Raw genomic sequence first — 26,958 nt, forward strand, 5'->3', positions numbered from 1 at the left:
TCGCTCATTCGGTATCTTTTTAGATTTATTTATAAGGTTATCCGGATACATAAATGTTTAAAATTTTACATCTTAGATATCAAGTTGGAAGTTTTGAAAGTATGTTACTCAAAATAAAAATCAAGTTAAAGTATGTTACTTTCTCATGTAATTTGTCTTTTGTGTTATTCTACATTAATTAAGATCATGATAGATATTGATATCCATTGTGATATCCACAATTTATATGTTTATATACACTAAGGGGACGTTTACCTAATCACTTACCCGGTAAGCACTTACCCGTGAAATTCAACACTATTGTTTACTTATCGGGTAAGATTTTAGTTCACGAAAACAACATCGTATGCAACAATTTACCCGGTAAACACTAACCGTGGTAAGAGCTGTCACTCTCACTTACCGGGTAAGACTTTCGGTCCTTGTTCCGCTCTTATCGGGTAAGATTCTTGGTCCTTACCATATTCATCTGGTAAGGTAACGTAACTTGGTAAGTGCTTACCCGAGTAAGCGTTCGGTAAACGGCCCCTAAGATACGTAATGTAATAACTGTAAACAACAAAAACATATAATGTGATACAAAGAAAACAACGAAAATACAGTTTGTAGTACTGCGTCAAAAACTCAAGGATAACGCATTGTGGAAATTTATGAATTTCCAATTTATACAGAGAATAAATTAATCAAACGCATTTATGAGTTGTCCTGATTGTTACTAGATTATTATTTTCTATTTATTTGGTAAATAACATAATTATCTTAAATGAGTGTCACACATTAGATCTCACGGTTATTACAAACTAGATTAGGCCTCCTCTTCAACCAGTATATCATAACTTCTCTCTGTTTTTTTTCAAATTTGAAGGTTTCTCCATTTTCTCATTTTTTTAAAGAAGAGTTCAGCATAACTATTGGAGCAAAATTTTCTCAAAACTTCAAAATTTCTAAAATAACGTATTTGTTGGAGATGCTCTTGATGCATATTTTGAGGGCGAAAGTATAAAAATGAAAGGGTGGAGTTTTTTAGGGCCTATGAACGGTGATTTGCCCCGACCCGGTGGGGAACCCGGCTCACCCTACCTGAATGAGGACGGGAATTCCCCGTTAAAACAGGTCCCAAGGCCGAGGCCAGGGATCCCCAGTAGACTGAAACTGGGGGGGGGGGGGGGGGGGCTATTACTCAACCGGGGTTGGGGCCGGGATTCCACTAGACTCAAACTAACAGATATTCTTCATGGAGTTTGACCGGGTTCTTGACAGATAGATAAACATTTAATAATATATAATAGAATAAGCATTTAATAAGATCCAATCCGCTATGCGAGCCGACTAATTCCATAACAACCACCCGCTTTACACGTATCCCGGAGTCACCGCATTTGAATCTCCGTGTTATTTTTCATTGGATTCGAATCTGAGACCTCTAGGCATTTTTCACCTTTGGAGTCCAAGTTCAAACCAATTGAACACCACCCTTTTGGTTAAAAATGTAAAATTAGATAACATACTATAAATAAGTATTTTATGCATACAATTTTTTTTTTAAAGGAATCAGATAAAAAATATTATAAAAATATATTTTTAGCATAAAACATTATAAACAATTAAATATGAAAAAAAAAATAATGCATAACAATTATTAAACTGAATTATATAAAAATCACATAACAATAAATGTCTTATTTGATTAAGAAAAACAAACTAAAATTATAAAATTATCAACAATGATACATCGAAAGTAATTTTGTACTAGAAAACTTATATGATTAATTGTTTTTAACAAATTTTTAAAGCTTATTGAATAAGACATTTTTTATATCATTAAGTCATTATCAATAATCATGTATAACTGATCGAATAAAATGTGAATCAGCTTAAACTTCTTAAACTGTTAACAAACAGATTTCTAATGTGAGGTTAAAACCCAACAAAAACTAAAAACCAAATTAAAAAAATGATACTCGGTTGATATCCCAAGAATATCCCTAATTAAAAACACCCTTTGACAAATCAAAAACAAGAGTAAATTACACTTTCGTCCCTGTGGTTTGTTAAATATTGTTATTTATGTTCTGTATGGTTTTGAAGGTACTATATTCGTCCATATAGTTTGTAATTTCTTTATGTTTTCATTTCTCTAACTGATTTTATTAAAAAAAGATCTATTAAATAAGGGGCATTGTGGTCTTTTATGTTTTATGTATTTTATTTATTTTTATCCTATTTTATATGATAAAAATAATAATATATATATATATATAAAATAAAAAATAAAACGTCGTATTGGATTACTTTACGCGACAATATTTAAAGAATTGTCATATAAACACAAGTGTCCTACTAAAAAATAGGTTTATAGGACATATTTCAAAAGCGTCATATTAAATAACCAATATGACACTTTATTTTAGAAACATCATAAAAAAAACTTGTTAAAATGTCTAAAAGTGTCGTATAAACTTATTATAACACTTTAGATATTGACGTTTTATGGTTGGTCCTATAAACCTAAATTACGTAAAATATCTAATGTTCTATAAAACCAAATTTGTTGTAGTGATAACTCTTACCTCACACGATCCATCGTGTGTGTGTGTGTGTGTGTATATATATATATATATATATAAAGAGAGAGAGAGAGAGATAATCAAATGAGAATCTCATATATTGTAATAACTATAAGTATTGTTTCACATTATCTTTTTTATTGTAAGGCTAGTTTTTAATATATTAACTAACATATTTGTTTCAAAATGTGTTTTTTTCCATATGTATTCAGTGTATAATGTGAAACTTTTTAGTTATATTTTTTTGTTTCACAAACACAAAAAATATTCACAGTATGAAACAAATGCATGTTAATAAATATACCAAATCCAAGCAACAGCTGGAAAAAAAATCATGTAATATAACATATGATGCACTAGTTATCAAGATTATCACAATTTTATGGGTTCTCAAATGAACATCTCTATATATAAATATAAAGGGGTAAAAGCAGAGTGCTTTGAAATCAAAACCGAACTGAAAAATAAGGTGTTTTGTGCAAAGCTTGAATGCCCTGAAATCCAAAAATCTAAAACCCGACTTTTGATAGGATATTTGTCGAGTTGACTTTAAACTTACTATCGATTGAATATATTTTTTGCATTATAATTATACCAGAACCCGACCGACCTTAACCCGAAACTCGAAGCAATCCGAATCTTGAAACCCAAATTTAAGGCTTCGTTTGCATATCCGAAATCTGATTGAATTTTTGGTTTTCCCACCCGAGTCTGCCTAATCGGCTGATGCACACCCCTACCTGTAATTTTTTAAGTGGATGAATTATAATTGGTTTAAAAGAAGAAAAAAACCTAGAAGACAAAAATACCATCCTATTTAACGGACTTTCGTTAATAGTATTACCCCAAGGATGAAAACAGCAATTAATTACAATATACAGGGACTAAAATCGTAATTTAAAAAGTATAAGGACAAAAATAACAATTTTCAGAAAACCATGGGGACTTAAATAGTAGTTTACTAAAACAAAATTACACTTCAAAAAGCGAACCCCTCCTCCTCCCCCTCCCATATCTCCCTCCACTGTATCGGCGGAGCCTCCAACGCTTCCCACCAACCCCCGCTCACACATCTGAGATCTCGAAAATGCAGAGCAGTTCGTTCAATCTCACAAATTCGATTTCAAATCTCAAGCCTCGTAATCATAGATTGAATTCTAGCTACCTTCCTTTACCTTTGAAATCATCGATCAATCTTCACTCCATCAATGGTGTATCTGCTCGTAGATTGCCTTCAATTTGCTGCTCGTCTTCATCTAGGAAGTTAAGCGATTGGATTTCAACTCCTTCGCCGGTTCCGGAGCGTGAATCAGATGGTTTCGAGGTTAAAGCGGCGTCGGTTCCAGACAGTGCCGACGGCGGCGATGAGGCGGCTTTGGCAAAGTCAAAGTTGACGGAAACGATAGTGCTTGGATCGTTGTTTGGGCTTTGGTACCTGTTTAATATCTATTTCAACATCTATAACAAGCAGGTTTGTTCATCATCTTTCTATTTGGAAGTCTGTCGTATGTTTTACTCCAATACTTCATATTCCTTAGGTGACAGGGTACTGTGGTTTGGATTACACATGGTGTATCAAACGAGAGGTTTGGTATTCAACAGATGCATGCATTATACTTTAATATGTTGATGTACACGTTAGATGAATTATGTTTTCTTTCTTCACAGGCTGGTTTTTCTATATGTGTGTTAGAATAATATGTACAGTTGTCTTGAATTTCACTGTTGGAGCTGTAGTAACTACGTAGAACCTGTACATGTGTGTATTGATGACTTGCAAGATCCATCCCTGGGAAAACTTGGTCCAGTTGGCTCAATTTGGCAATTTAAAATTGCTAATGTGTAACCGTAGAATTTATGATATTTAACATCGTTCATTTGATTTTTGATTATTTGTCATCATTCAATTGACTTTAAATTAACTTATTACATTTTTATTGATGAAATTCGAGGCAGAGTAGGATATGGGTGCAAGTTTGTACTCCATTTCTAGGTGTAAGATATGACCAAATGAAGCCACAACTTGCATGAAAGAAAAAGCTTAATTTAGTTTTGGTTCATCCTTTTCAATCTTTAGTTGGCAAAATACTCGTTAGTCTTGCAGAAATTTTCTAATTGAAAAGTAATCGCATTTTCTGGTGATCAATGCTGCAGGTTCTGAAAGTCTTCCCGAACCCCATAACTGTCACTACAGTTCAGTTTGCTGTTGGGAGTGTCATTGTATTTTTGATGTGGACATTAAATCTTCACAAACGACCTAAAATTAGTGGCGCACAGGTACATTGCTGTTATGGAGGAATGGATTCTCCCCTTAATATTTTCTTTTTTGATACTAATTACTTGCTAACGTGCAGCTTCTAGCAATCCTGCCATTGGCTATGGTGCACACCTTAGGCAATCTTTTCACGAATATGAGTCTTGGAAAAGTTGCTGTTTCATTTACTCACACAATCAAAGCTATGGAGCCATTTTTCTCAGTTGTGCTGTCGGCTATGTTCCTAGGAGAGGTATGTTTTCTATCTACTTCATTGGGTTCTGGTCTTTTTTGCTCATTGTTCTACATGCAGAATGCTGTTTTTTCATTTAAAAGGTTGTTTATAATACGCATTATTATCCCCTATCGGTAATGAATCCTAATCATCCTACTCCACAGATGCCGACACCATGGGTGGTTACTTCCCTTTTGCCGATTGCTGGTGGAGTGGCCCTTGCGTCAATGACTGAGGCCTCATTCAATTGGTGGGGACAGCTAATATATTTGATACTTTTTGCCATTCTCATTATCGTTTCTTTTAATTCATAATTTATCACTTGGGGTAGGAACAATAGTATTTTTTTTGTTGGTTTTAGTTTTACCTTTGAACCAAACAAATTCACGAAAATAACCTCTCTAAACCTTGGGATAGAGGTAAGGTGTGCGTACATCATACCCTCCCTAGATCCTACCTTTATGTGGGATCTATTGGGTCTGTTCAGTTTGGTTTTTGAACCAAAGAAATGGAGGAAAAAACTTGCTTGTTTTTAACTGTTTAGTAATATGTGTTTATTAGTGAAAATGAATCAGCAATCGTGGATTTTATGCATTATCTCTATGATCTGATCATTGCATATGGTAAACAGGGCCGGGTTTTGGAGTGCAATGGCATCCAATTTGTCGAATCAATCGCGTAATGTCCTTAGCAAAAAATTTATGGTTAAGAAAGAGGTACCTTTTTGGCCAACAATTTTTTATTTTGTCCAGTATTAGACTTCTTGATGGGGTGAAATTGCTTGCATGTGTTTATTTTCTATGAAGTCAGTGCTCAGACAGCAATCTTTTTATCTTTAACAGGAATCATTGGACAATATTACTCTCTTCTCGATCATAACAATTATGTCATTTTTCTTGTTGGCCCCTGTTACTTTCTTCACTGAAGGAGTGAGGGTTACCCCTGCATACATGCAGGCTGCTGTAAGTATTTGTCAAAATTAGATATTGCTGTAATTTGTTGTTTTCTAGCTTATGTTTATACCAACAATTATTTTTTGGTGATTGATTTTCCCTTGTTCTTTTCAGGGATTGAACGTCAAACAAGTGTATATTAGGTCTCTTCTTGCTGCAATCTGCTTCCATGCTTATCAGCAGGTAATCATCTTATCTCTTGTGTCATTACATGATAACTAGGATTCCTTTTGTCCCAAAGGGAGTCTATTTTGCAACTTTAGAGGAACTTAAAAGACAACTTTTGAATAATTATACCCTCCATTAAGTAGGAATTAAGAGCACTCTTTATCGTAGCTTTCAAGGAAAAGAAAGGGTAATTGAGGAACACTAGCTTTGCGTTGAGGTTAAGGGGTTCTTTACGAACATTAACCTGGTAAGCACTTACCGGGTGAGAGTCGTCACCCCTCACTTACCTTACCAGGTGAGCATGGTAACGACCGATGATCTTACCCGATAAGTGAGGGTGGTTACTCTTACCCGGTGAGAGACACCTACCAACAATCTTACTATGCCATTTTGAGAATCTTACCTGGTATGGTAAGTGAGAGTGATGACTCTTACCTGGTACTGTTGGTAAACTGTAAATCGCCTCTAAATTATGAAATACAACTCTTCTCTTTGGGGTGAAAAGAAGTTTATAAATCGAACTATCTTTTAGGGGTAGCAAGGAGCATTGGATTTCAAGTGCTCTTACCCCCAAAATCATTGCAAATTTTTATTATTTTCATGTGTCTAAAATTAATTGCAATAGTTTATTGTTCATATTTTTAGCAGAACTTATTTATTTACCCATGGTATGCCTTGCAAAATATGAATAATATTCATGTTGGTCCTTTTATCATGTCATTATATGAAGGTATATAAGGCAGCTTATTCTAAATTCTTGTATCTGGTCATCTTTAGATGCTAACAAAATGTCGAGTTTAGCCTTTGAAACTTCGTTCACTTGTCTTTGGTCTCGGCTGAGTACAGAAGCCATCAATGCTGACATGTATCCGTCATGCAGGTTTCCTATATGATATTGCAAAGGGTGTCTCCAGTTACACACTCCGTTGGCAACTGCGTGAAACGTGTGGTGGTGATCGTGACCTCGGTTCTTTTCTTCCGCACACCTGTCTCACCTATCAACTCCATTGGTAAATTTCCGTCTTGGATTTTCACAAGATATTTTCTTTTCTCATACATCTTCAACAGTTCGTCCATGTTTTTTCCAAAATAGAGAACAAAAGTCATAATCTCCAAAAAGAAAAATACATTCAACTTCTCAGTTACATAGATTCTAACATTATTTACGTTATTAAAAGAGAGTCCCCTAGTTTTACAAACCCAATAATTCATACAAACTTACAAACCAGTTTTCATGAACACTTGTGAAAATGTTGTGCTTTTATAATGTTGTCTCATATGTGAAACGTTCTGGACATATTTTTCCACATACAGAACAGTCTTTAACGTTCTACATATGAAACAACACTATATAAGCATTGGATTTTCATATGTTGGAAACCGGTTTGTAAGTTTGTACTATTTATGGTGTTTTTGAATTAAAATATTTAATAATATAAAAATGTCATTCTCTTTATCAATTTCTTTTGGCAAGTTGGGGAGCTTTTTTGGAACAATGAAAAAATCATCGTCTCTCTTATTCCGTTCAATTTTGGAGGTTTTTTAAAATTTGTAGAATTTTTTTCTGGCTTTACTTCCTCTGTTTTTGACAATCCACCGGAGAAAAAAGAGCGTAAAAACTCCAAAATCTCTTTCTTTTCGTATAATCGTAATCTCAACTTTCAGGTACCGGAGTGGCCCTTGCCGGAGTATTTCTATACTCGCAGGTGAAGCGCATGAAGCCAAAGACCGCTTGAAATCGTTCCAAATTCCGTGCTTATATCAAGATTTTGGGTGATAGTTTTTGTGCATTTTAGATGACAATTCTATTCTGTTCTTCCATTGGGTTTTTGTGACTTCAATTCTATCTATATTAAATCTGCAGACTGCCTTGTTCTCTCTTACATTATTGGTTTCAAGTTCAAATTTCCTGCAGATATCACTTTCAAAGCACAATGTACAATGTTTTATTGCTTTCAAAACCCTCAAATCTTTATTCTTGTTGGATACCCAAAATTATTTAAAGATTAACCTGTGAAATCATCTCCATCAAATCCACCTCCTTCTTCACTTCACCCTGCAAACCACTCGAAGACGATGCCGACGCCATCAAATACGAATCCACCTCTTCACCACCTCCGTTAATAGAAGGTACGTCATCAAGCAGTGATTCAATATTGTTGTCCCATTCTAGTAACTTCTCATCCATTGCGAATTCTGGGACCTCGTTGTAATCGAAATCCTCTTGATTTTCAGCTGACGATGATGGTTTAACGGTGGTCAAAGCGTGGTTCTGATTGCTGCGATTCGAATTCATTCTTCCTCTTGGTAAGTTCAAGCTTTTGATGTAGTTTTGTAGAATTGGGCTTGGTCTTGGCCATTTTGATCGGCATTTTCGCCTTGTGTATTGTCTCCTTTTTGTTGCGTTCCAATGGTTTTTGGTCGAGTTTTCGGTTCTTCCCGGGAGTTTCTTTGCAATTTCCGACCATTTGTTTCCCACCTCCGCATGTGCTGCGATCAGTATCCTATCTTCTTCCTCCGTCCAGAAATCCTTCTGCAAATCATTTTCAGATTTATCGAGCGTGCAGAACAAATGGTCAGATGAGTCTATACCTGAGCGTGTGTATGTGTGAAATATGTTGTCACACCCTATAAGATAACTCTTCAAAAGAGTCCTTGAGGAGAGAGAATGGAAGTTCTAACATATATTGAGGAGAAAGGGTTCAAGTCTAGTTGATATATGAGACTAAGGGGTTGTTTACCCAACGCTTACCCGGTAAGCGATTATCGGTAAGTGTCAACATTTTCACTCAACTTACTGCGTAAGATTTTAGTCCATTAAAACGGCATCGTATGGAACATTTTTATCCGGTAAGCGTTTATCAGGTAAGAGTCGTTACTCTCACTTACTAGGTTAAACTCTGTGTTCTTGTTATCGCTCTTACCGAGTAAGATTCTAAATCCTTGTCATGTTCATTCGATACGGTAGACTGACCCGGTAAGCACCTATCGTGTAAGCATTTAGTAAACGACCCCTAACATGCAGCCATATATGTGTGAGAGAGAGAATATAAAACACACCTTGATGTCAGGTCTAAGATGATTGTGCCATCTCTCCCTGCACTGCTTCCCGATCCTCCCTTTCAGCATCTGAGCGATGTATGACCATTTTCTGACACCATATTTCTCAACCATCTCTTTTAAAATCCTGCACGTTTGGTCATGCATCTTTGCATAAAACTTTTAGAAAGAAACTTGTTTTTACCAAAACTTCTGTTTCTCTTAAAATAGTCCATAGAAATCTTGAATTTTGATTTTTCTTTTGGGTACTTTAGTCAAGAATTGTGTGGTTTCTATGTCTCTTTTAACAATATCATAATAGTTTTAACATATTTTTATAATGATATAAAGGGGCATGAAAACCACATCCAAAAAAATGAACAGAATTACTTTGTTTTGGTAACCATGGGTTTTTGGGTCTGGTTACGTGCAACGACTAATCCCTTGAACGGGTGAACCTCCATGGCCACAAGGGCTTTGTCAAGGCATGTATTCGAACTGGGGGAAGATGAGATTTCCACAACATCTATCTCCCAAGTGGGTACAACTGGTTAACGTTCATGAACGGGGATTTGAATTCAAGATTTCTAAATTTATCTTTAAAAACTTTGAACTGTTTAAATAACTTACAGTTAGATGGTCAGAAAATGATCCTTTTTTACAGAAGTAAAAAATGAATGTATTACCTGTCTTCCTCTCTAGTCCATTGTCCTTTGGACGAATTCGTCTTCTTTTTACCTTTGCACCACTTTCTATTACCTTTCTTGATTCCGTTATCTGCAGTGACACACGATCCTTCATCCGGCACAAAGAAACTCATCAGTTTCGCATCTTGGATTGGGCATTCCACGATCCCCAAACGGGTTGAAAAATCCGATCCACCCCAACTCATGTAACTTTTGTACTGGTGGTTTAAACTCACCACCATTCCACCACCATCATTCACATGCTCAAGAGGCTTAAACTCATATAAGTCAACATCATTTGAACCAACACCAAATGGCAATGGACCAAATGGGTCATAACCCGTAACATGGTTTGTATAATCGGGCTCAAAAGACGAACCCACTAGAGAAATATTGTCGAGTTGGTGTAAGTCTTGAAAAACTCCTTTCGTCTCCATTGGAAAATCATCTTCGAATTCGAACTCGTGTTGAGATTTCGGTTCCGATTCGGGGTTCAAGTGATTCTTGGAGAGAAGATCCATTGTAGAGATTTAAGCATTGAGGAATTGTGAAGAACACAAAGCGTAGAGAGAGTGATGGAGTCTTCTTTCTTCCCCTTAAATTCCAATTTATTAGTTTTTCTTGGCATTTAATTGGTGAAGAATTAATATGCAAGAATCATTAAATGATGTTTTCGTTGATCCAATGGCTAAGATTAGTTTATGACCAAAATTTAAATTGGTCAAAACACACAATTAAACCTTTTTCTTTAAAACCACATAAAAAACCTGTTGGTCAAAATTATTCTCTTAAAAGTTTATAATTAACAGACATGTTAAAAAAATTAGTATAAAATCATTGAATCAAATAATTTCACCCCCTTTGGTAGATCTTATGGTTACGCTACTGATCCAAAAATTAGAACTTTTTTCTACTGATGCATTTCAAGAGCATCTTTTAAGTAATGGGTTGTTTACCGAATACTTACCCGATAAGCGTTTATTAGTAAAATCCAACACTATCAGTTACTTACCGGATAAAATTTTAGTCCATCAAAAAGTAATCGTATACAACAATTTGCCCTGTAAGCGCTTATCGTGGTAAGAGTCGTCGCTCTTATTTACCCGGCAAGACTCTTGGTCCTTGTCTCGCTCTTACTGGGTAACATTATTGGTCCTTACCATATTCATCTGGTAAGCTAATGTGACTTGGTAAGTGCTTACCCGGGTAAGCGTTGATAAACGACCCCTAAGTGTTGTTTGTTTATCTCTTAATGGTTTCATTAAGAGGCATCATCTGAATCGTTAAAAAGTGAATCTTGTTTCGGAAAAAAAAAATCTGCCTCTTAATCTTGGGCCTCTGTTAACCATTCAGCGCCCTAATTTCATCGTAAACAATTATTGAACAATTATATTTCATTTTGCACTATATTATGAGAATCTCTTAACCATTCTGCATCATTTAATCATTCTATACCAAACCATTTAACAACTACCAAACAACCATATTTTTTTTAAAAACGGCGTATTCAAAGTCAAAATCTCTAAAAAAATTACATTCGGTTTTAACAACCATTTAACTTTAGTAATCCGAACATTAATTATATTATTAAAATATTCGATACATTTAATAAAATAATATTTCTCTCTTCGAAAAAGTATTAAAATAATAATTTCTATCTTTATTTAGAAATTTCTCTAAATTTATAGATTTTCATTATCTATCTCCTCTTTTCTCTATTTTAACATAAAAGTTAACATAATTGTCTGAGAAAAAGAAATCGTTAAAATTCTTATTTTCTTCATTTTAACATAGCTATTGAAGATGGATAAAATAAAACGTGTATTTTGACTTCATAAAGTAACTTTTCGATTTTGAGTTCGAATCTTTTTAAAGATATAAATATGCAAATTGATTTGCTTAATAGAACTTAAACAAGTGTAGCTGAATTCAGTAGCAGCTCTTATCGAGTATACGTGTTTGTTAAAATGTCATTATAATTCCACTCTGTTTTTTGGTTTACAATATTTTGTTTGTTAGCAGCTTAATGAGATTTATAGCTTTTTTTTTATTAACTTGGATGTTTAACCCACTATACGAGCTGATTAATCTCAGGACGACCACCTGTTTTGCGGGTAGTTCGGAGTCACTGCACTTGAACCTTCGTGGCCACAAGGGGATTTTTATTTCTCCTTGGATTTGAACCTGAGACTTCCAGACACTTTTGACCTTTGGAGTCCAAGCTCAAACCAATTAGGCACCACTTTTGTGGTTGACTTATAGCTTATTCTGTCAGCTATACATGAGAATTTGGTATTGACTTGATGATATAGAAAGTGATTTATTCAGTAAGTTTCTGGGGGGGCTTTATATAGAAAGTCAAGTTTTTTTTTCCTCCAAACATGTTCATTCCAATTAAAAAAACACGTTATTTAATCTATGAAAAAACTCTTTCAAATAAAAACTTTCTCAATTATATACAGAAATATTAATTCATATAAGACTTAATGAAAAATCAACCAAACAAACTTGTTATACTTCCATCTATTCATCCTAAATTGATTATTCATGTTAGTTGATTTGATTAAAGTTAAATAGAAATGAAGTGATTGATATTGTTATGAAAATATGAATTTATAACGAATATATATATATATATATATATATATATATTTTTTTTTTTTGTTCTAACCACAAAAATGGTGTGTAATTGGTTTAAGCTTAAGCTTTAAAAGTCAAAAGTGTCTGGAGGTCCCAGGTTCGAATTCAATAAGGAATAAAAATCCTCTTGTGATTACAGAGGTTCAAATGCGGTGACTCCGCGGGTGGTCGTCTTGGGATTAGTCGGCTTGCATAGCAGGTTGAATATTCATGTTAATAAAAAAAAATATCTTGGTTCTGACATTTAATCAAAAAAATTATGTATTTTTGCTAATATGGTATAATTAGATTCCGGCTTTAATGATTCTAAGGTGGTGTTTGTTTTTTAAGAGATGTTGAAGTCTTTTTTCACTTCTAACTAATAAGATGTAGTGCTAAAATCTGAAATCTGAATCAGTAAGACTGTTTGTTTTGTAACCGATAAATGTCTGAATTTATTTAAATTGTCTATTTTACCTATTAGAAAAATATAGTGTTGAATTTGTAAATAAATTTATACAATTTCACATATTTATTCATCATCATTACGAAATTTACATTTAAATTATATAATTAACATTCATTTAAACTAAAATATGTCATCAACGGTATTCAACACATTTAAATCCTATTAAAATACATCAACTGAAAGAGGTGATGATCAATTCGGTAAGGTTAATCGATTAAGAAATGTTGTTGCCAAGAGTTTGCAGAACAATAAAAGGCAAATAAGAAGTTGGTTTACCTCTTACCAAATAAGGGTAGAATAAGACATAATTGCCTCTGAAAAATTGAAACAAAGGTCAATTTTTATAAAATGGTCAATTTAGAAATATTGAATTGATTGTGTTTTAATTCACAACTATTAAATGAGGTTTGAGTTACATTTTAGCAATTAATTTTTAATTAATTGTGCATATCAAATCTTCTTTATTGCTTGCTTAATTAGTTAATTAATTTTTTAATTATTAAAATTCTCTCTTAAAAAACATGAATAAACTTTGCCATTAAGTCATTACTTTCCAAAATTAGATTATGTTGTTAAGTAAATATTTATCTGGTACAAAATATCGATCGTGAATCATTCAAACGGGGATTCCTTGTTTAAAGATGTTCATTTGTACATGTATCATATAGGCAAATTGCATGAAAAAGTAGCGTACTTTAACTTGATTCTTATTTTGGGTAACGTACTTTCAAAACTTCTATTTTGGTACCTAAGATGTAAGGTTTTAAACATTTAACCGGTTACCATGCTGATGTGGCGAGTGATGTGGTATCCAACTCAGTATCATACCGGATACCACATCACTCGCTACATCAACATGGTAAGTGGTTAATGCTTTAACCAGTTACCCGGATACTTAAATGTTTACAACTTTACATCTTAGGTACCAAAATAAAAGTTTTGAAAGTACGTTACCCAAAATAGGAATCAAGTTAAAGTACGTTACTTTTCATTCAATTTGTCCTATCATATATACCACATGTGATAAGAGAACATCATTTCCGCTCAAATCCATTTTGTATAAAGAGTAGTGCATGAGATAAAGTCTGTACACATCCCGTCATATTTAGGTAGAGGTAAAGTCTATACACATCCCGTCATTCTTGGACCCTACTTTTGGACGAGGTGCACTGTTCTTTTTTGTAAATATAGGTGTCCAGGCCAATTTATACGCAAACCCTCCTTTTGGATGAGATACACTGTCCTTTTTTGGTAAATATAGGTGTCCAAACCAAGTTACACGCACATCGGTTAATCTATGAGGCTCTGAAGTTAACATCCAAGCAAACCGTCTGGTGACCTTGAAAGCTTTTGAACCGGTTATCTCCATGGAGTATTGGAGCAACCTAAGGGACTGTTTGGTAATTGCTGAATGATTTGGTGCAGAATGATTAAGTGGTCAGAATGATTAAGAGGCTCTCATGATATAATTCAAAATGAACTATAATTGTTTGGTAATTGTGTACAATGAAATTAGGGCTCTTAATGGTTAAGGGAGATCCAGTATACAAAATCATTCAGAGGGTTTTAGAAACATTAAGAGGTAGACTTTTTTTTGCCAAACAAGATTCACCCCTTAACGATTCAAAAGTTGCCTCTTAATGGAACTATTAAGAGGTAAACAAACAACTTGGGCCATGAAATGAATCTTGATCCAAAGACAAATCATTGAAAAATAACTTCATTTCTTTATAATTTCATCACTTTGTTTTCTGCCCAAACCATACACACATACAACAGAATGAAACACACAAAAGATACAAACCATCAACACTTTTTTAACACATATAACAAAAAGCATCAAACACACAAACCACAAGTAAAAGTAAAAATTGAACCTCTCAAGAACCTTTGAAGTTTTTCATGGTTTAACATGAAGAAGAACCCTTGCTGGTTTCACCAAGATTCGATGGACCAGGACTCGGAGTTTGCTTGATTTCTAGCCGCTTTCCTGGGGATCTAGGGCTCCTCTTGACCCTTAACTCATGCACCCGTGGGCTATATGAAGGCTGCATTTCTCGTGGAGTTTGGGGGGTTGAACTTGTGATCTTTGGGCTGTTAGTATGGCGGATCTCTCCTCGGCTTCTTGTTATAATTCCGTCAAGAACTTCTGCGCTATCAATTTGGGATGCTTGGGAATGAACATCTTCCTCCTGCACATGACAGGATCATTAGCTACGGCTGATGTGAGAATATGTGGAACCCCATTAGATTACTCTTCAAAAGAACGCTTCTAGAAAGAAGGGGTTTCAATATATGTTGAAGAGAAAGTGTCCATATCTGACCAATGCGTGACTCTAACACGCATCCTCCGAAGGAGGTTAGACAGGCAAAGGTGTCCCAGATGGTAGATCTTGTACCATCTTGGCTCTGATACCATGTGAGAAGATGTGGAACATCGTTAGACTACCTCCAAAAAAGCCCTTTAGGGGAGAGGGGGCGGGTTCGAACATATATTGAAGAGAAAGTTGTCCGAGTCTAACCAATGTGGACTCTAACAACCCCCCCCCCCCTCCAGTGAAGGTTAGAGGGGCAAAGATGTCCTATAGTGTCCCGGGCAAAGATGTCCCAGATGGTGGATCTTGTACCATCTTGGCTCTGATACCATGTGAGAATATGTGAAACCCCACCAGATTATCCTCGAAAGAGCCCTCAGGAGAGGAGGGATTCCAACATATATCGAAGAGAAAGTTTTCAAATCTAACCAATGTGAGACTATAACGGTTCCTAGTCTCTAGCATAATGCAATTTCTTTCGGGGTTCTTTTCTTTTTGTTTTAAAGCTTTCTTTCAAGGGGACAACCATTTAAAGTCACATAAATGGTCTTTTTGCAAAATGCAAGAAGACCACCACATAAAAAGATTGCAAAGCAAAGAGCTTGTGCCAAAGGGTCAATGCCGCAACATCCGAATTACCGGTAGATCCCAACCTCCTTGGAGGTCAAGGGTTCAAGCCTCACCAAAGTTAACGAGCGTGTGTCAGTGTTTTATAATATATAAATATTATATACTTAAAAAAACCAGACCATGAATGGTGCACCATGGGTTCCCTTCTTTTCGCAAATGAAGTTAAGTCAAAGAAAGTTGACTTACACCAAAGGCCATATTGTAGGTTGCAGGAGGGGATTCTTCGTATTCAGCCGCATCCAAATCTTGAAGATGAGCACCTTTGAAAAGTTTCGGAAGCAAATATTGTCTTGCGGGAACAAGAAGCATGATCAAAAGTGGGAAAAGAACACTAGCTATCGGGATCCAAGTTATGCCAAAGCAAGCGAGCAAGTAAAACGTCTGAAACAACGTGAAACCCGCAACCGTCTTGAAAGGTACGGTTTCTACAAACGTTGCATGGTTTTCTTCCAAGACCCTGATTAAATGAAATGAAAGTAACGAAAGATTAGAACGTAAATATAAAGAGTTAGTGACAACAACATTTTGGAGATATCTATCTAAGGCCATGTTTGGCAACCATAAGCTAGCTTATTTTTTGAGCTTATTGAAAAAACCCGTTTTGTAAGCCATAGCTTTTTGAAAAGCTACTTCAGATAGCTTTTCTTTTTAAAGTATATAAATATTATAAACAACAAATGCAACAAATAAACTCACACACCCTCTTACCTTTGATGAGGTTTGAATCCTTGACCTCCCATGAAGGCCAAAGGCCCATATACCACTAGGCCAAAAGCCCTTTGGTTACTTCAGATAGCTTATTGGGGTTCTTTTTCATTTTTTTTTCAATTATTCCCCTATTTTCCTTTTAGGTCATTTTACATTATCATCTAACTTATCAACTCGTTTTTACCAAATATCAGCTGATTGCTAGCTTATTAGTCAACCGATAGCTTTTTGGCTATGTTTGGCAACTCTAAGATTATTAGCTAACAACTAGTTTATAAGCCAACAACTAGCTTGTTGAAATACCCGTTTTGTAAGCCATATAGCTTATAAGTTATTTTTATGAAAAGCTATGTCAAATAGTTTATTGGGACTCTTTTTCACCCTTTTCCAATTAGGCCCCTTATATTTTCCTTTCGAGTAAATTACGATTTTAGTCCCTATGGTTTGTTAATAATTTCGATTTTCATCCCTATGGTTTGCAATTTGTTGCGATTTTCATCCCTGGGCTAATTCCTACCTTTAAGTATAAGGGGCCAAAATTGTAAACCACGGGTGACTGAAACAACAATAAATTATAAATTATAAGAACGAAAATAACAATAAATTACAAACCATAAGGACGAAAATGGCAATTTTTAACAAACCATAGGGACGAAAAATGTAATTTACTCTTTCCTTTCAGATCATCTTATATTGTCACCAAGCTTATAAACTGGTTTTTACCAAAAGTGACTAGTTTATCAGCTAACAACGAATAGCTTATTAGCTATCAACCAACTTTTCGTTTAACAAATAGCTTTTCAGCTATTTTACCAAACATAGCCTAATTCTGATTTGAGCAATGCTATGTTTGAATCTCTAATGGGTACCAATTAAAGATGCAAATGGGAGCTAAAACTTACTTGTATCTTCGGCTTGGAGCAGTGAAAAGCAATAATATTCGTTCCCAAAACTGATTACCGGGCAAGCTTTCAATGGCCATAAAAGCAAAATATCCCCAAAGAACTGACGTCGGGATCTTCTTAAGCATCGGCATGGCAGCAACACAACCACCGACCATCAACGCTTGTAGTAAATTACTCAACCGTTGCTCCTTCACTTCAACGTGCAATAAATCATCGATATCTTTATTCACATCAAACACAGTTTCGTCAACGGGTGCATCGATGTAACCACCACTGGACGCTTGTTGTATTGTTGATTCTTTTAGATCTTTCAGTCCCTGTTTAAACCACAATTACTAATAGAGAATGCACTCAAATGGATCGAAATCCTATAAAGTAATTTATTAAGACATTTAGGGGGTGTTCGTTGGTTTTCCATTTAGTCCTGTATAGATAAAGTTGTCTGTGTGAATTAATCTGTTTGTTAGATTGGGAAGGTTTTTTGTTTGGGAGGGCATTTTCATAGATGGAAGGAGCATGTTTTTTAATCGGGAAGGGAAGGTTTAGAAAAAACTTGGCTTTCTGCATAAAGCCCCCCTTAGAAGCTTATTGAATAAGCCACTTTCTATATCACTAAGTCACTACCAAACAGTCATTTATAGTTGACCGAATAGTTGTGAGTCCCATTAAGCTCATTAAGCTGCTAACAAACAGGCCTTAGACATATTTCGCGTCCTGTAATTTTGTTGTAGTGAATTACTTCCTTTGTCCCAAAATAAGTGTTCACATTTCTATTTTAGTTTATTCTAAAATAAGTGTCTACTTTCCAGTTCTACCCTTACGGCCGATTTGGTTTGCGGAGTTTGTTAGGATTTGGAGGCATTTAGAATTGAATTCCATACCAACCCCGCCTTTGGTTTAAAGGAAAGTCCGGAATTGAAATCCGGGGATTTCAATGAAGTCCCACAAACATTGGATTTAGAAATCCCATGGGGGTAATTAGTATTTCATGGGATTTCATATGATTTGTTTGTAATAATGTTTTGAAATACGTTAAAAATATTCTTTTGTGATAATCAATTAATAAAAGATAATTTAATTATTTTTATAATTTAATTTTGTAAATTATCTATAAAGAATGGAATTCGATCATACCCAACCAAATTTTTCCACAAAATCCAAATCCCTCAAGCCCTAATTATCAAATGGAGAATTCATTACTCCTTATATTATTAAGAGTATAATTGTCATTTAGCTAATTAAGAAGTGTAATAATCACACATTTTTAAAACTCTTTGCCTTTTTCATTGTGGACATTTATTTTGGGACAGGAGTATTTAATTACCAGAGTTGATGGATTCTGATAAACGAGCGGAGTCTGCATTTCGTTGTATGCTTGTTGCATGTTCCTGTACAGTTCACCCAAGTTTGAGTTTTCACGTATGCTTCTTCGAGCTGTAGATACAAGTTTATTCCGTAGAAGCTGTTTCAAGAGTACAAAGAAATTATTTCGTTATAATAAACATAACAAAGATAATATACAGTTTACGCTCTAAAGAAATATTTATAGGAAAGGCATAACGATACCGTCAATCATATTTTTAGTCGTCTCGTGTATAAATTATTCTTTGGAAAAATTTCACCAACTTTATATTGTAAACATTTATGAGTACGTTATATGAGAATATGTGGAACCCCATTAGATTACTGTCCAAAAAAGCCCTTGAGGAGAGACAGGAGGTTCCAACATATATAGAGGAGAAATAAGGGGTTGTTTGGTTGATTTTCCATTAAGTCCTGTATGGTAAGAAATGTTTGTGTGGATTAACCTGTCTGTATAGATTGAATAGGTTTTTGTTTGAGAGGGGTTTTTCATAGATGGAAGTAGCGTAATTTTGTAATTGGGAAGGCAGATTTGGAAGAAAAACTTGGCTTTTTGCATAAAGCTCCCCCCTATAGCTTGCTGAATAAGGCACTTTCTATATTATTAAGCCACTACCAAACACGTAAAGCCGACCAAATAAGTTGCGAGTCCCATTAAGCTCATTTAGCTGCTAGCAAACAGACCCCAAGTCTAGCCGATGTGGGAGTCCAACACATTATTTTCTAGGCAAAATTTTATCTTCCATATTTATGTAAGCTATCATCATCTTGGAGAATTTTCTAGATTCTTGGTGTAGAAAAGATTGATGATTAATGAACTATGTAGAGCAAAAGAATAAAAGGGTCATCATGGAAACAAGTGTTCCACCCTTTCAGGTTAAGGACAGATCTCTGTACATCCCACCCTCAAAGACCCCACTTCTGGATGAGATATATTGGTGTTTATTGTATTGATAAATTGTCTGTGATTCTGCTTCCGTCATTAAAATCTATTTCAAACCACCAAATTGAGAAATCTAGGATCCAACCTCATTTGGTTTGGTTTGGTTTGGTATAGGACATAAGAATGAAAAAGGAATAGGAAATCAAGGAAAATAAAAATAAAAAGATGCTATGTTTGAATCTTCAAATATGAAAGGTTGACTCTTTCGGGTGGCCAAGGGGGTACTAGTTTTTTATTTATAAATTATTTATAGGTGTACGATATAATTTAGAAAACAATACCATGGTAGCATGCGCATTCACAATCACACATCATCAATAAAATTGACCAATTAATTTATCTAGACTGCATCATGCTGCTATGATAAAATAAGAGTACCTGATGTTTCAAGGTGGCTAAGCTCTTTGTGTGCATAGGAGATTGTGGAATAACTCCATTGGCGGGAGGAATGCCAATTAGCCCACATAGTAAGGTCTGATCACAAAGAGAAAAAATAGAAGATAAATAAAAAAATAAACCGAACGGAACCGAACCAAACAAACCCAGTATATCCCACCTGGAGGTGGAGGTGGGGTCACGGAGTGGGATGTATGCAGACCTGACCTCTATCCCAAATAGTAGAGTGGTTGTTTCTTGAAAACCCCCGTGAATTGTGCATAAGATAAATAGATAAATGCATATACTAGGGGTGTGTTTGGTACGCAGGAGAAGACAAAACAAAAACTTGTTTTTCTACATTGGTGCGATATTTTGACCTGGAGATGGCAGGACCGAGTGGTGTCCCACAAAAATAGGTGGAACAAGAATCAGGGAAATGAGACAAGATTGGTAAATTACTAAACTACCCATGTCAAATTAATACCCTAACACCTTTCATAATTCTTTCATCTTTCTACCTCACTCTCGCCCATATAGTCCACTCTCTTCCTGTTCATTCCTATCAGTCCCGTCTGCATACCAAACGCACCCTAAATGCACAACCATGCTACACCATTGCTTGTCAGTTTATCTAGGCTTGGGAATTCCCTTCTTAGCGCTTTGCAAAGAGATTGTTTCAACGACTCAGATGGAGTAACCTTGTCAAGTCTCACCCCCCACAAAAGATGATTATACTCCCTCCGTCCCAGAATAGATCTCCACAAAGAAAAAGGCAGACAATTTTAGAAATGTATAATTATTAGATATTTCAATCAACCAAATGATGATGCTACCCTTAATAACAGAGGGAGTAATGAATTTCTCCATCTCTTAACTAAGGGTAGAATTGGAAATAGACACTTGCTTTTGGAAGTGGACATTTATTTTGGGACGGAGGGAGTACTACAAAAACTTACTCTTTGCCTACATGGGAGAAAGAATCAAAGAAATAGGAGTAAATTCCGATGGAGGATCTCTTACCAAAAAGCCTAAAAGAAGAAGGTCGTAATGATATGAAGGAGGCTTCTTCAAATTGAACTCTTTTTGTTGGGCAAGCTGAGATGCAACACTGTGATCAAAATAGTAAAGCACAGCAATCATGGTGGCTGGAACCACTGCTCCAATAATATAAACAGGGGGGACTTTCAACATATCCTGCAAAACATGATATTGAAGAACAAATATTTCAAAAAACATATTTTTTTTTCTTAAAACCAAACCAAACCCAACCCAGTAAATCCCACCTAGAAGTGGGATCAGGGAGGGGTGGGATGTAGGCAAATCTGACCTCCACCCCAAAGGGTGGAACGAGGGCGGACCCAGTTCATTAGATACGGTGCCACAGGCCGCCACTACGTTCCTCTGTCATAAGCTAAAAAATTTAGGCTCGTAAAAGGTGAAACAGTATTGTAATGTTGGGTGCCACCATATATATTGTGAAACTACAGTAATAACACAAGCTTGTCCTGGTAGAGTTGGTTTGGGCGACTTTTCTCTCATCCCGGGCACCGATTTGAATCCCTTTTCAATTTTCTTAGTTTTTAGCTGTTAATTTCAGGTTTATTATGTTTCTAAAAAATTATGATAGAAGACTCGACCTCACATATAATTAATAAGGAACTAAACAACAGACCAATGATAGTTTTTTGAAAAATATCCACAGCTTCGTTTTTTACAGCCAAATGGTGCCACCACTTAAAAAAACTCCTAGGTCCGCCTTTGGGTAGAGCAGTTGTTTTCGTGAAGACCCTGGGTTGTGTAAGGTGTACAGAAGAAAAGGATAAAGCTTGCAACAAAAATGCGGAAAAAAGTACATTTGAAGTATGAAAAGGCACCTTTGCAACAGTCCAATTTGAATAAGCACCAGGAGACCATGGGTTCGGACTGAAAAGCCGCCTTGGTATTCCTTCTGGGACACTTTTAGTCGGTATGTATGACACCCCAGTCCAAACAACTACCATAAGAGGGACACCATAATCCGCAATAAGTCCTCTTAGCCACCCTTGAAACAAGAATCAGAAGTCAGCAAACTCAAAAGGAAAACGCTAATGATATTGAAAAATTACATATCGAGTTTCAGATATCAGTTATACATCATCAAGATCGATAAGTAGCAATAGGCTTTTAAGTTCTCCCCCCCCCCCCCTCCCGGGATCCCAAGGGTGAGACACTAACCTGTTCCATAGCGCCACGACCTTGCTTTACGGCTTTTTATAGAAGTAAGAAGAAGGCCAAAGGACAAAACCAAAGCAAACATTCCGTTTCCAAAACGCCATGAAGGTTGAAGAGCAGGCTGATTAGGATTTTCACTTTCTGGTATACCAAACTCCTCCACAACTCCCTATAAAACGATAATCTTGTCAGATTGTTTGGCTTCTTGATGCTCACTTCTAGGCTACCAAAAATTTGGAGGCATCTTGAATGACATGATCAAGGAGAATCTTGTATTGAATCATTCAGATGTAGGTGAAGGACCTTAATTTGTAGCTACTAAAAACATACCAAAGGGTGATCATGGGGGCAACTAGAAAGCAATAAGAATTGTATTTATAAGAATGTGGAACCCCATCAGATTACTCTCCAAAAGAGCCCTTGAGGAGAGAACGTAGGCTTAAACATATATCGAGGAGAAATGGTCCAAGTCTAACCAATGTGGGACTCCAACACGCCTCCTCGAACAGAGGCTAGACGGTTATAGATTGTCTCGAAAAGAGTGATAAACCTTGACTCTGATACCATGTGAGAATATGTGGAACCCCATCAGATTACTCTCGAAAAGAGTCCATGAGGAGAGAAAGAAAGTTTCAACGTATATGAATATTATGGAGGAAGGGTCCAAGTCTATCCGATGTGGGACTCCATCAGTACTCATATAGTATCAAGTGGTAGTTACAATCCTTTCATACAAAATCATTATAATTTAGTAAGTTTTATTTAAGTTAAAATGAAGAATAATCATACTCACTTTAATAGCTTGCTGCATGAAGAGCATTGCAATTAGAAGACCAAACAATTCACCGGCTATTCGTGTGAATCTATTGATGATAGAGCACGCACCCAGAATCGATAGCATAACCAGCAGAAAGGCAGTCCACACACAGACCCTGTTCTCATTAAAACGAACTTAAAAGCCAGACTTCTTCCAAAACCAAACTAAACAAGCCCGGGATATCCCACCCGGAGGTGGGGTCTCAGGGGTAAGATGTACATAGACCTAACCTCTACCCTAGACTATAGAGCAGTTGTTTTCCTGAAGACCAGGTGAAAAACAAGTACGCTAAAAACTGAATTTTTTCCGAGTATATACTAATTTTAAGCCAAAAGTGTTCAGAAAATACCATCCGGTCCAGGCTAGGAAAAGAGGCTTCCCTAGGTCCTTTTGATCCTTTGCAAACTTGAACATAAACGTGTACATTAACACGGTTGGCTCAGCCACACCAAGAATAAGAAGTGGCTGCCCTCCAACTATGGAGTGGATGATGCCACAAAGTGCGGTTGACGCTAGAGTTTGCACTGCCGTTAGACTTCCCTCTGTATCAAATAAACATTAAAATTTGATTTTTTAGACTTTAGTCCATAAACCGACCGATAATATGAACATATTAACACTGTAAAGTTCTAACCGGTATCTCTTTCTAGTTGCTCCCCAAAAGATATAACTGGAATTGCTGAAGCAAAGAATATATACGTCGTTGGAGCCAGAATCCTAATAATAAAACAAGCAAAGACTTCCAGATTATTAAAAGCATAGTAACGCTATTTTATATCAAGAAAATTATCCCAAGTTTTATATCACAGACCTGATACCCGCCCGGATGCCTCCAGTCCAGTCTTGCTTGTAGCACAGTAATCTTCCTTTGAGATCATTACGGATTCCATGGAAGGGAACGAATGTTTCTTCCATAGATATACGTTATTTTGTATATATACAACCCTTTATATATACTCTCTTACTATGTGTTTGTTTTTCTTCTCTTTTTGGACAATCGAAAGGATAAGACAACAATTGAAGTGGACGAAAAGGGTTGAGAGGCTAAAAACACAACAATTCAAACATGCACACGAAAGATATGTAAAGAAATGGGCAGAAATACAAGGACTTTTGCTACATCACTAAAAGAGTGATGACTGAAGTAATTATGCTGAATCATTTGTGTTGTTATGTAATAACCCCCATGAAATCCGTGAAGTTATAATATCTGCAATTGCTAATATAATTACATCTCAGGGGATCACTAAAGAATCAGTGAGTATATATTGCTAAGAATAGTTAAAGAATCAAATTAGTAACTAATGTGAACCAAAATAGGTTGTTCTTCCCTACTTAAACTCCATGCCCGTATGCGACTGTTAATGAAATTAACGGGATGAAATCATTGTTATTCAATAACTTGATAAATCAACGAAATAGCAAAGCACTCCCCATCTGCTTGAGACCCCTCAACTAACGTTGGATTTGATCAAACAGCAGATCCATTACCTCACTACACTTCTATGTTGGAGTAAAAACAAGTTCATTTCATCGAACAGTTGGAAGGCAGTGGAAATCACAAGAACAATTACATGTTATGAGCCTTGAGAAAGCAAACAGACTTCAAGATATCTGTTGAGAACTTGAAGAAAAGGTGGAATCCAGAGAGAGAAAAAATGGAAACTCTAACGAACCCCCATTTACAAAAAGAAGAATTCAAACCAATTCAAGCAAATGGGTATCTCCAAAAACGAAGAATAATTCGATCTTAATGTGAAATTAGCGAGAATGCAGGCTCAAAAAATATGAAAACTAAGACTCAGATAACCGTAGAACGATCCAATTGAGTACTAATTACTTCGTTTTTACATTATAATCAAAAAAAGAGAATCAAACCAGACAGTTCAACAGAAGATTGTGTGCCTTACATAACCTTCAATCTACATGAATTTGAAATGTACCCAAATCGATTGAAGAACCACAGAAAGAGAAGAAGGCAGGAAGGGATTGGAAGAAAAAGAGAGCAAGTCGTTTGGGAAGAAACTCTGAGAGTACTTGTGGCGTGAATGAAAGAGATAGTGTGAGGTCAAAGGTGAGTGAGCATATAAATAAACACTTCGTCCTGCTCCTGCTCTAAGAAAAAAACAAACCCAACACGCATAATTGATGAGATAGAGAGGGGAAGAATATAAAATTAGAGATTTGAGTTAAAAACGAGTAGAGTAGAGTGTAGCATTTTCATTGGAGCAACAGCAGACAGCAATGGCGATGGTGGAAGGGAGAGGAAGGAGTCGAAATCAGTGATGCAACCGAAAGATTTCAATTGATAACCATAAAAAAGACTACATACGTACGTGATATCACCAGCCAGCCTAGAGCCTAGTTGCCTTTTACGACAAATTGATGGAAATGTATATATTATATTATATTATATTATACAATAGTTGACAAAAACTCGTAAAAACAATTTTTTATACATGAAGTACTGTTTATTGATACATATTACTTAAAATTCAATATTACAATTAAATTGTGTCCAAGTACAACTTGGTAAAGCTTTATGTTTGATTTCGTGTAACTAACTGTAGGTAAACATAATCAAGTAAAGAATAAATATTTTATTTTAAATATAAAAAATCTAAAATAAAATTAAGATAAAATCATTAACTTCCAACAAAATACTTAATTATTATTTTTATAAAAATATTACATTATTAAACTAAAAATAAAAAATGAATTAAAGAAATACAGAAAAAATAAAAAATTAAATAGTTAGTTTGCACTAATATCAATTTTTTTTTCAATTTTTTATGATATCTTCATATTTATATTTTATTCAAAACATAAAAAAACATTATCGTTTTATCAAAACCACATAAAATTGTATTTTAATATCGACCGAGACAAAAAAAATGAAACATTAAAATCGAGATGTATATCGCTGCATTATACGAGTAACCTTCTAGTATATATATATTAAAAGAAGAACCAAGAGTATTGAGATGGCATCGTCATTGAGGTGTTGGTGAAATGTGGTTGAGTTTGAGATATCTCATATTGGTGAAAGATTGGAATAAAGATGTGTGTATAAAAAAAGAATAATGAGATTCATTGTATCAACTCATGAGGTTTGAATCATAAGGCGATTTTATTTGGATGATCTTATTTTTGTAAAACAAATATTATATTGTGTTAGCTCATGAAACTTGTATATATATTTTTTAAACGGCAAATTGTATAACAAAATAACGTACTTTAAATTAATTTCTATTTCAGGTAACGTAATTGGTATATAAGATATAAAGTTTTAAATGTTTAATTACTGGGTGACCGATTGAAAACTAATTTTAGATTAATAAAAATTCATGTCACTAATCACGTCAACAGATAATACCGAGTTGGATACCACATCACTCGCCAAATCAGCATGGTAACCGGTTATGATAACAGGTTAATGATTCAACCAATTACCCGGTTATTTAAATGTTTAAAACTTTACATCTTAAATCCCAAAATAGAAGTATTGAAAGTACGTCACCCTGTGATTAATCGACTCGCATAGTGGGTTGAATATCCAAGTTAATCAAAATAAATAAATATATTGAATATTTCGAGTGACGTAAAATATCAGATGAAATTTATTTAATTTTATGTACGTTACATTTCTTATTTAATATAAAATATTGTTTTAGATCTGTTAAATTCGGTGTTGTTTCT

General features: G+C 35.2%; 3 protein-coding genes across 3 annotated transcripts; 1 reads left to right on the forward strand and 2 right to left on the reverse strand.

Moving 5' to 3' along the window:
- Positions 1-3,608: 3,608 nt before the first annotated feature.
- LOC112514831 (phosphoenolpyruvate/phosphate translocator 1, chloroplastic-like) lies at positions 3,609-8,156 on the forward strand. The gene is made up of 9 exons (XM_025121450.1): positions 3,609-4,038; positions 4,722-4,844; positions 4,922-5,074; positions 5,221-5,306; positions 5,688-5,772; positions 5,899-6,018; positions 6,124-6,192; positions 7,058-7,187; positions 7,843-8,156. Exons 1-9 carry the CDS (start codon positions 3,655-3,657, stop codon positions 7,911-7,913), a joined length of 1,221 nt encoding a protein of 406 aa, XP_024977218.1. The 5' UTR covers positions 3,609-3,654; the 3' UTR covers positions 7,914-8,156.
- Positions 8,157-8,176: 20 nt separating this feature from the next.
- Positions 8,177-10,423, reverse strand: LOC112514254 (transcription factor MYB98-like). The gene is made up of 3 exons (XM_025120587.1): positions 9,903-10,423; positions 9,238-9,364; positions 8,177-8,710 (listed from the first exon to the last, which is right to left on the reverse strand). The coding sequence occupies exons 1-3, from the start codon at positions 10,421-10,423 to the stop codon at positions 8,177-8,179; spliced, it is 1,182 nt and encodes a 393-aa protein (XP_024976355.1).
- A 4,276-nt stretch (positions 10,424-14,699) lies between these two features.
- On the reverse strand, positions 14,700-25,323 carry LOC112514356 (probable boron transporter 2). The gene is made up of 12 exons (XM_025120787.1): positions 24,071-25,323; positions 23,894-23,976; positions 23,609-23,801; positions 23,236-23,374; positions 22,446-22,611; positions 22,106-22,272; positions 21,252-21,425; positions 20,232-20,327; positions 18,873-19,010; positions 17,546-17,865; positions 16,122-16,392; positions 14,700-15,182 (listed from the first exon to the last, which is right to left on the reverse strand). The coding sequence occupies exons 1-12, from the start codon at positions 24,172-24,174 to the stop codon at positions 14,898-14,900; spliced, it is 2,136 nt and encodes a 711-aa protein (XP_024976555.1). The 5' UTR covers positions 24,175-25,323; the 3' UTR covers positions 14,700-14,897.
- Positions 25,324-26,958: the final 1,635 nt, after the last annotated feature.

The sequence above is a fragment of the Cynara cardunculus genome, assembly GCF_001531365.2.
Source record: "Cynara cardunculus var. scolymus isolate 2C chromosome LG 6, CcrdV1, whole genome shotgun sequence".
Lineage (NCBI taxonomy): Eukaryota > Viridiplantae > Streptophyta > Magnoliopsida > Asterales > Asteraceae > Cynara > Cynara cardunculus.

Bases quoted from the DNA above. Each gene is read 5' to 3' on its own strand.
- LOC112514831 (XM_025121450.1), top strand. From the start codon at position 3,655: ATGCAGAGCAGTTCGTTCAATCTCACAAATTCGATTTCAAATCTCAAG. The intron at 6,193-7,057 runs GTAATCATCTTA...TCCGTCATGCAG, and splicing joins GCTTCCATGCTTATCAGCAG to GTTTCCTATATGATATTGCA. The intron at 7,188-7,842 runs GTAAATTTCCGT...CTCAACTTTCAG, and splicing joins CTCACCTATCAACTCCATTG to GTACCGGAGTGGCCCTTGCC.
- LOC112514254 (XM_025120587.1), bottom strand. From the start codon at position 10,423: ATGGATCTTCTCTCCAAGAATCACTTGAACCCCGAATCGGAACCGAAA. The intron at 9,365-9,902 runs GTAATACATTCA...CCAAACGTGCAG, and splicing joins TGGACTAGAGAGGAAGACAG to GATTTTAAAAGAGATGGTTG. The intron at 8,711-9,237 runs GTGTGTTTTATA...AATGATTTGCAG, and splicing joins ATCTTAGACCTGACATCAAG to AAGGATTTCTGGACGGAGGA.
- LOC112514356 (XM_025120787.1), bottom strand. From the start codon at position 24,174: ATGGAAGAAACATTCGTTCCCTTCCATGGAATCCGTAATGATCTCAAA. The intron at 23,977-24,070 runs GTCTGTGATATA...TTTTATTATTAG, and splicing joins GGCATCCGGGCGGGTATCAG to GATTCTGGCTCCAACGACGT. The intron at 23,802-23,893 runs GTTAGAACTTTA...TATTTGATACAG, and splicing joins GCAACTAGAAAGAGATACCG to AGGGAAGTCTAACGGCAGTG.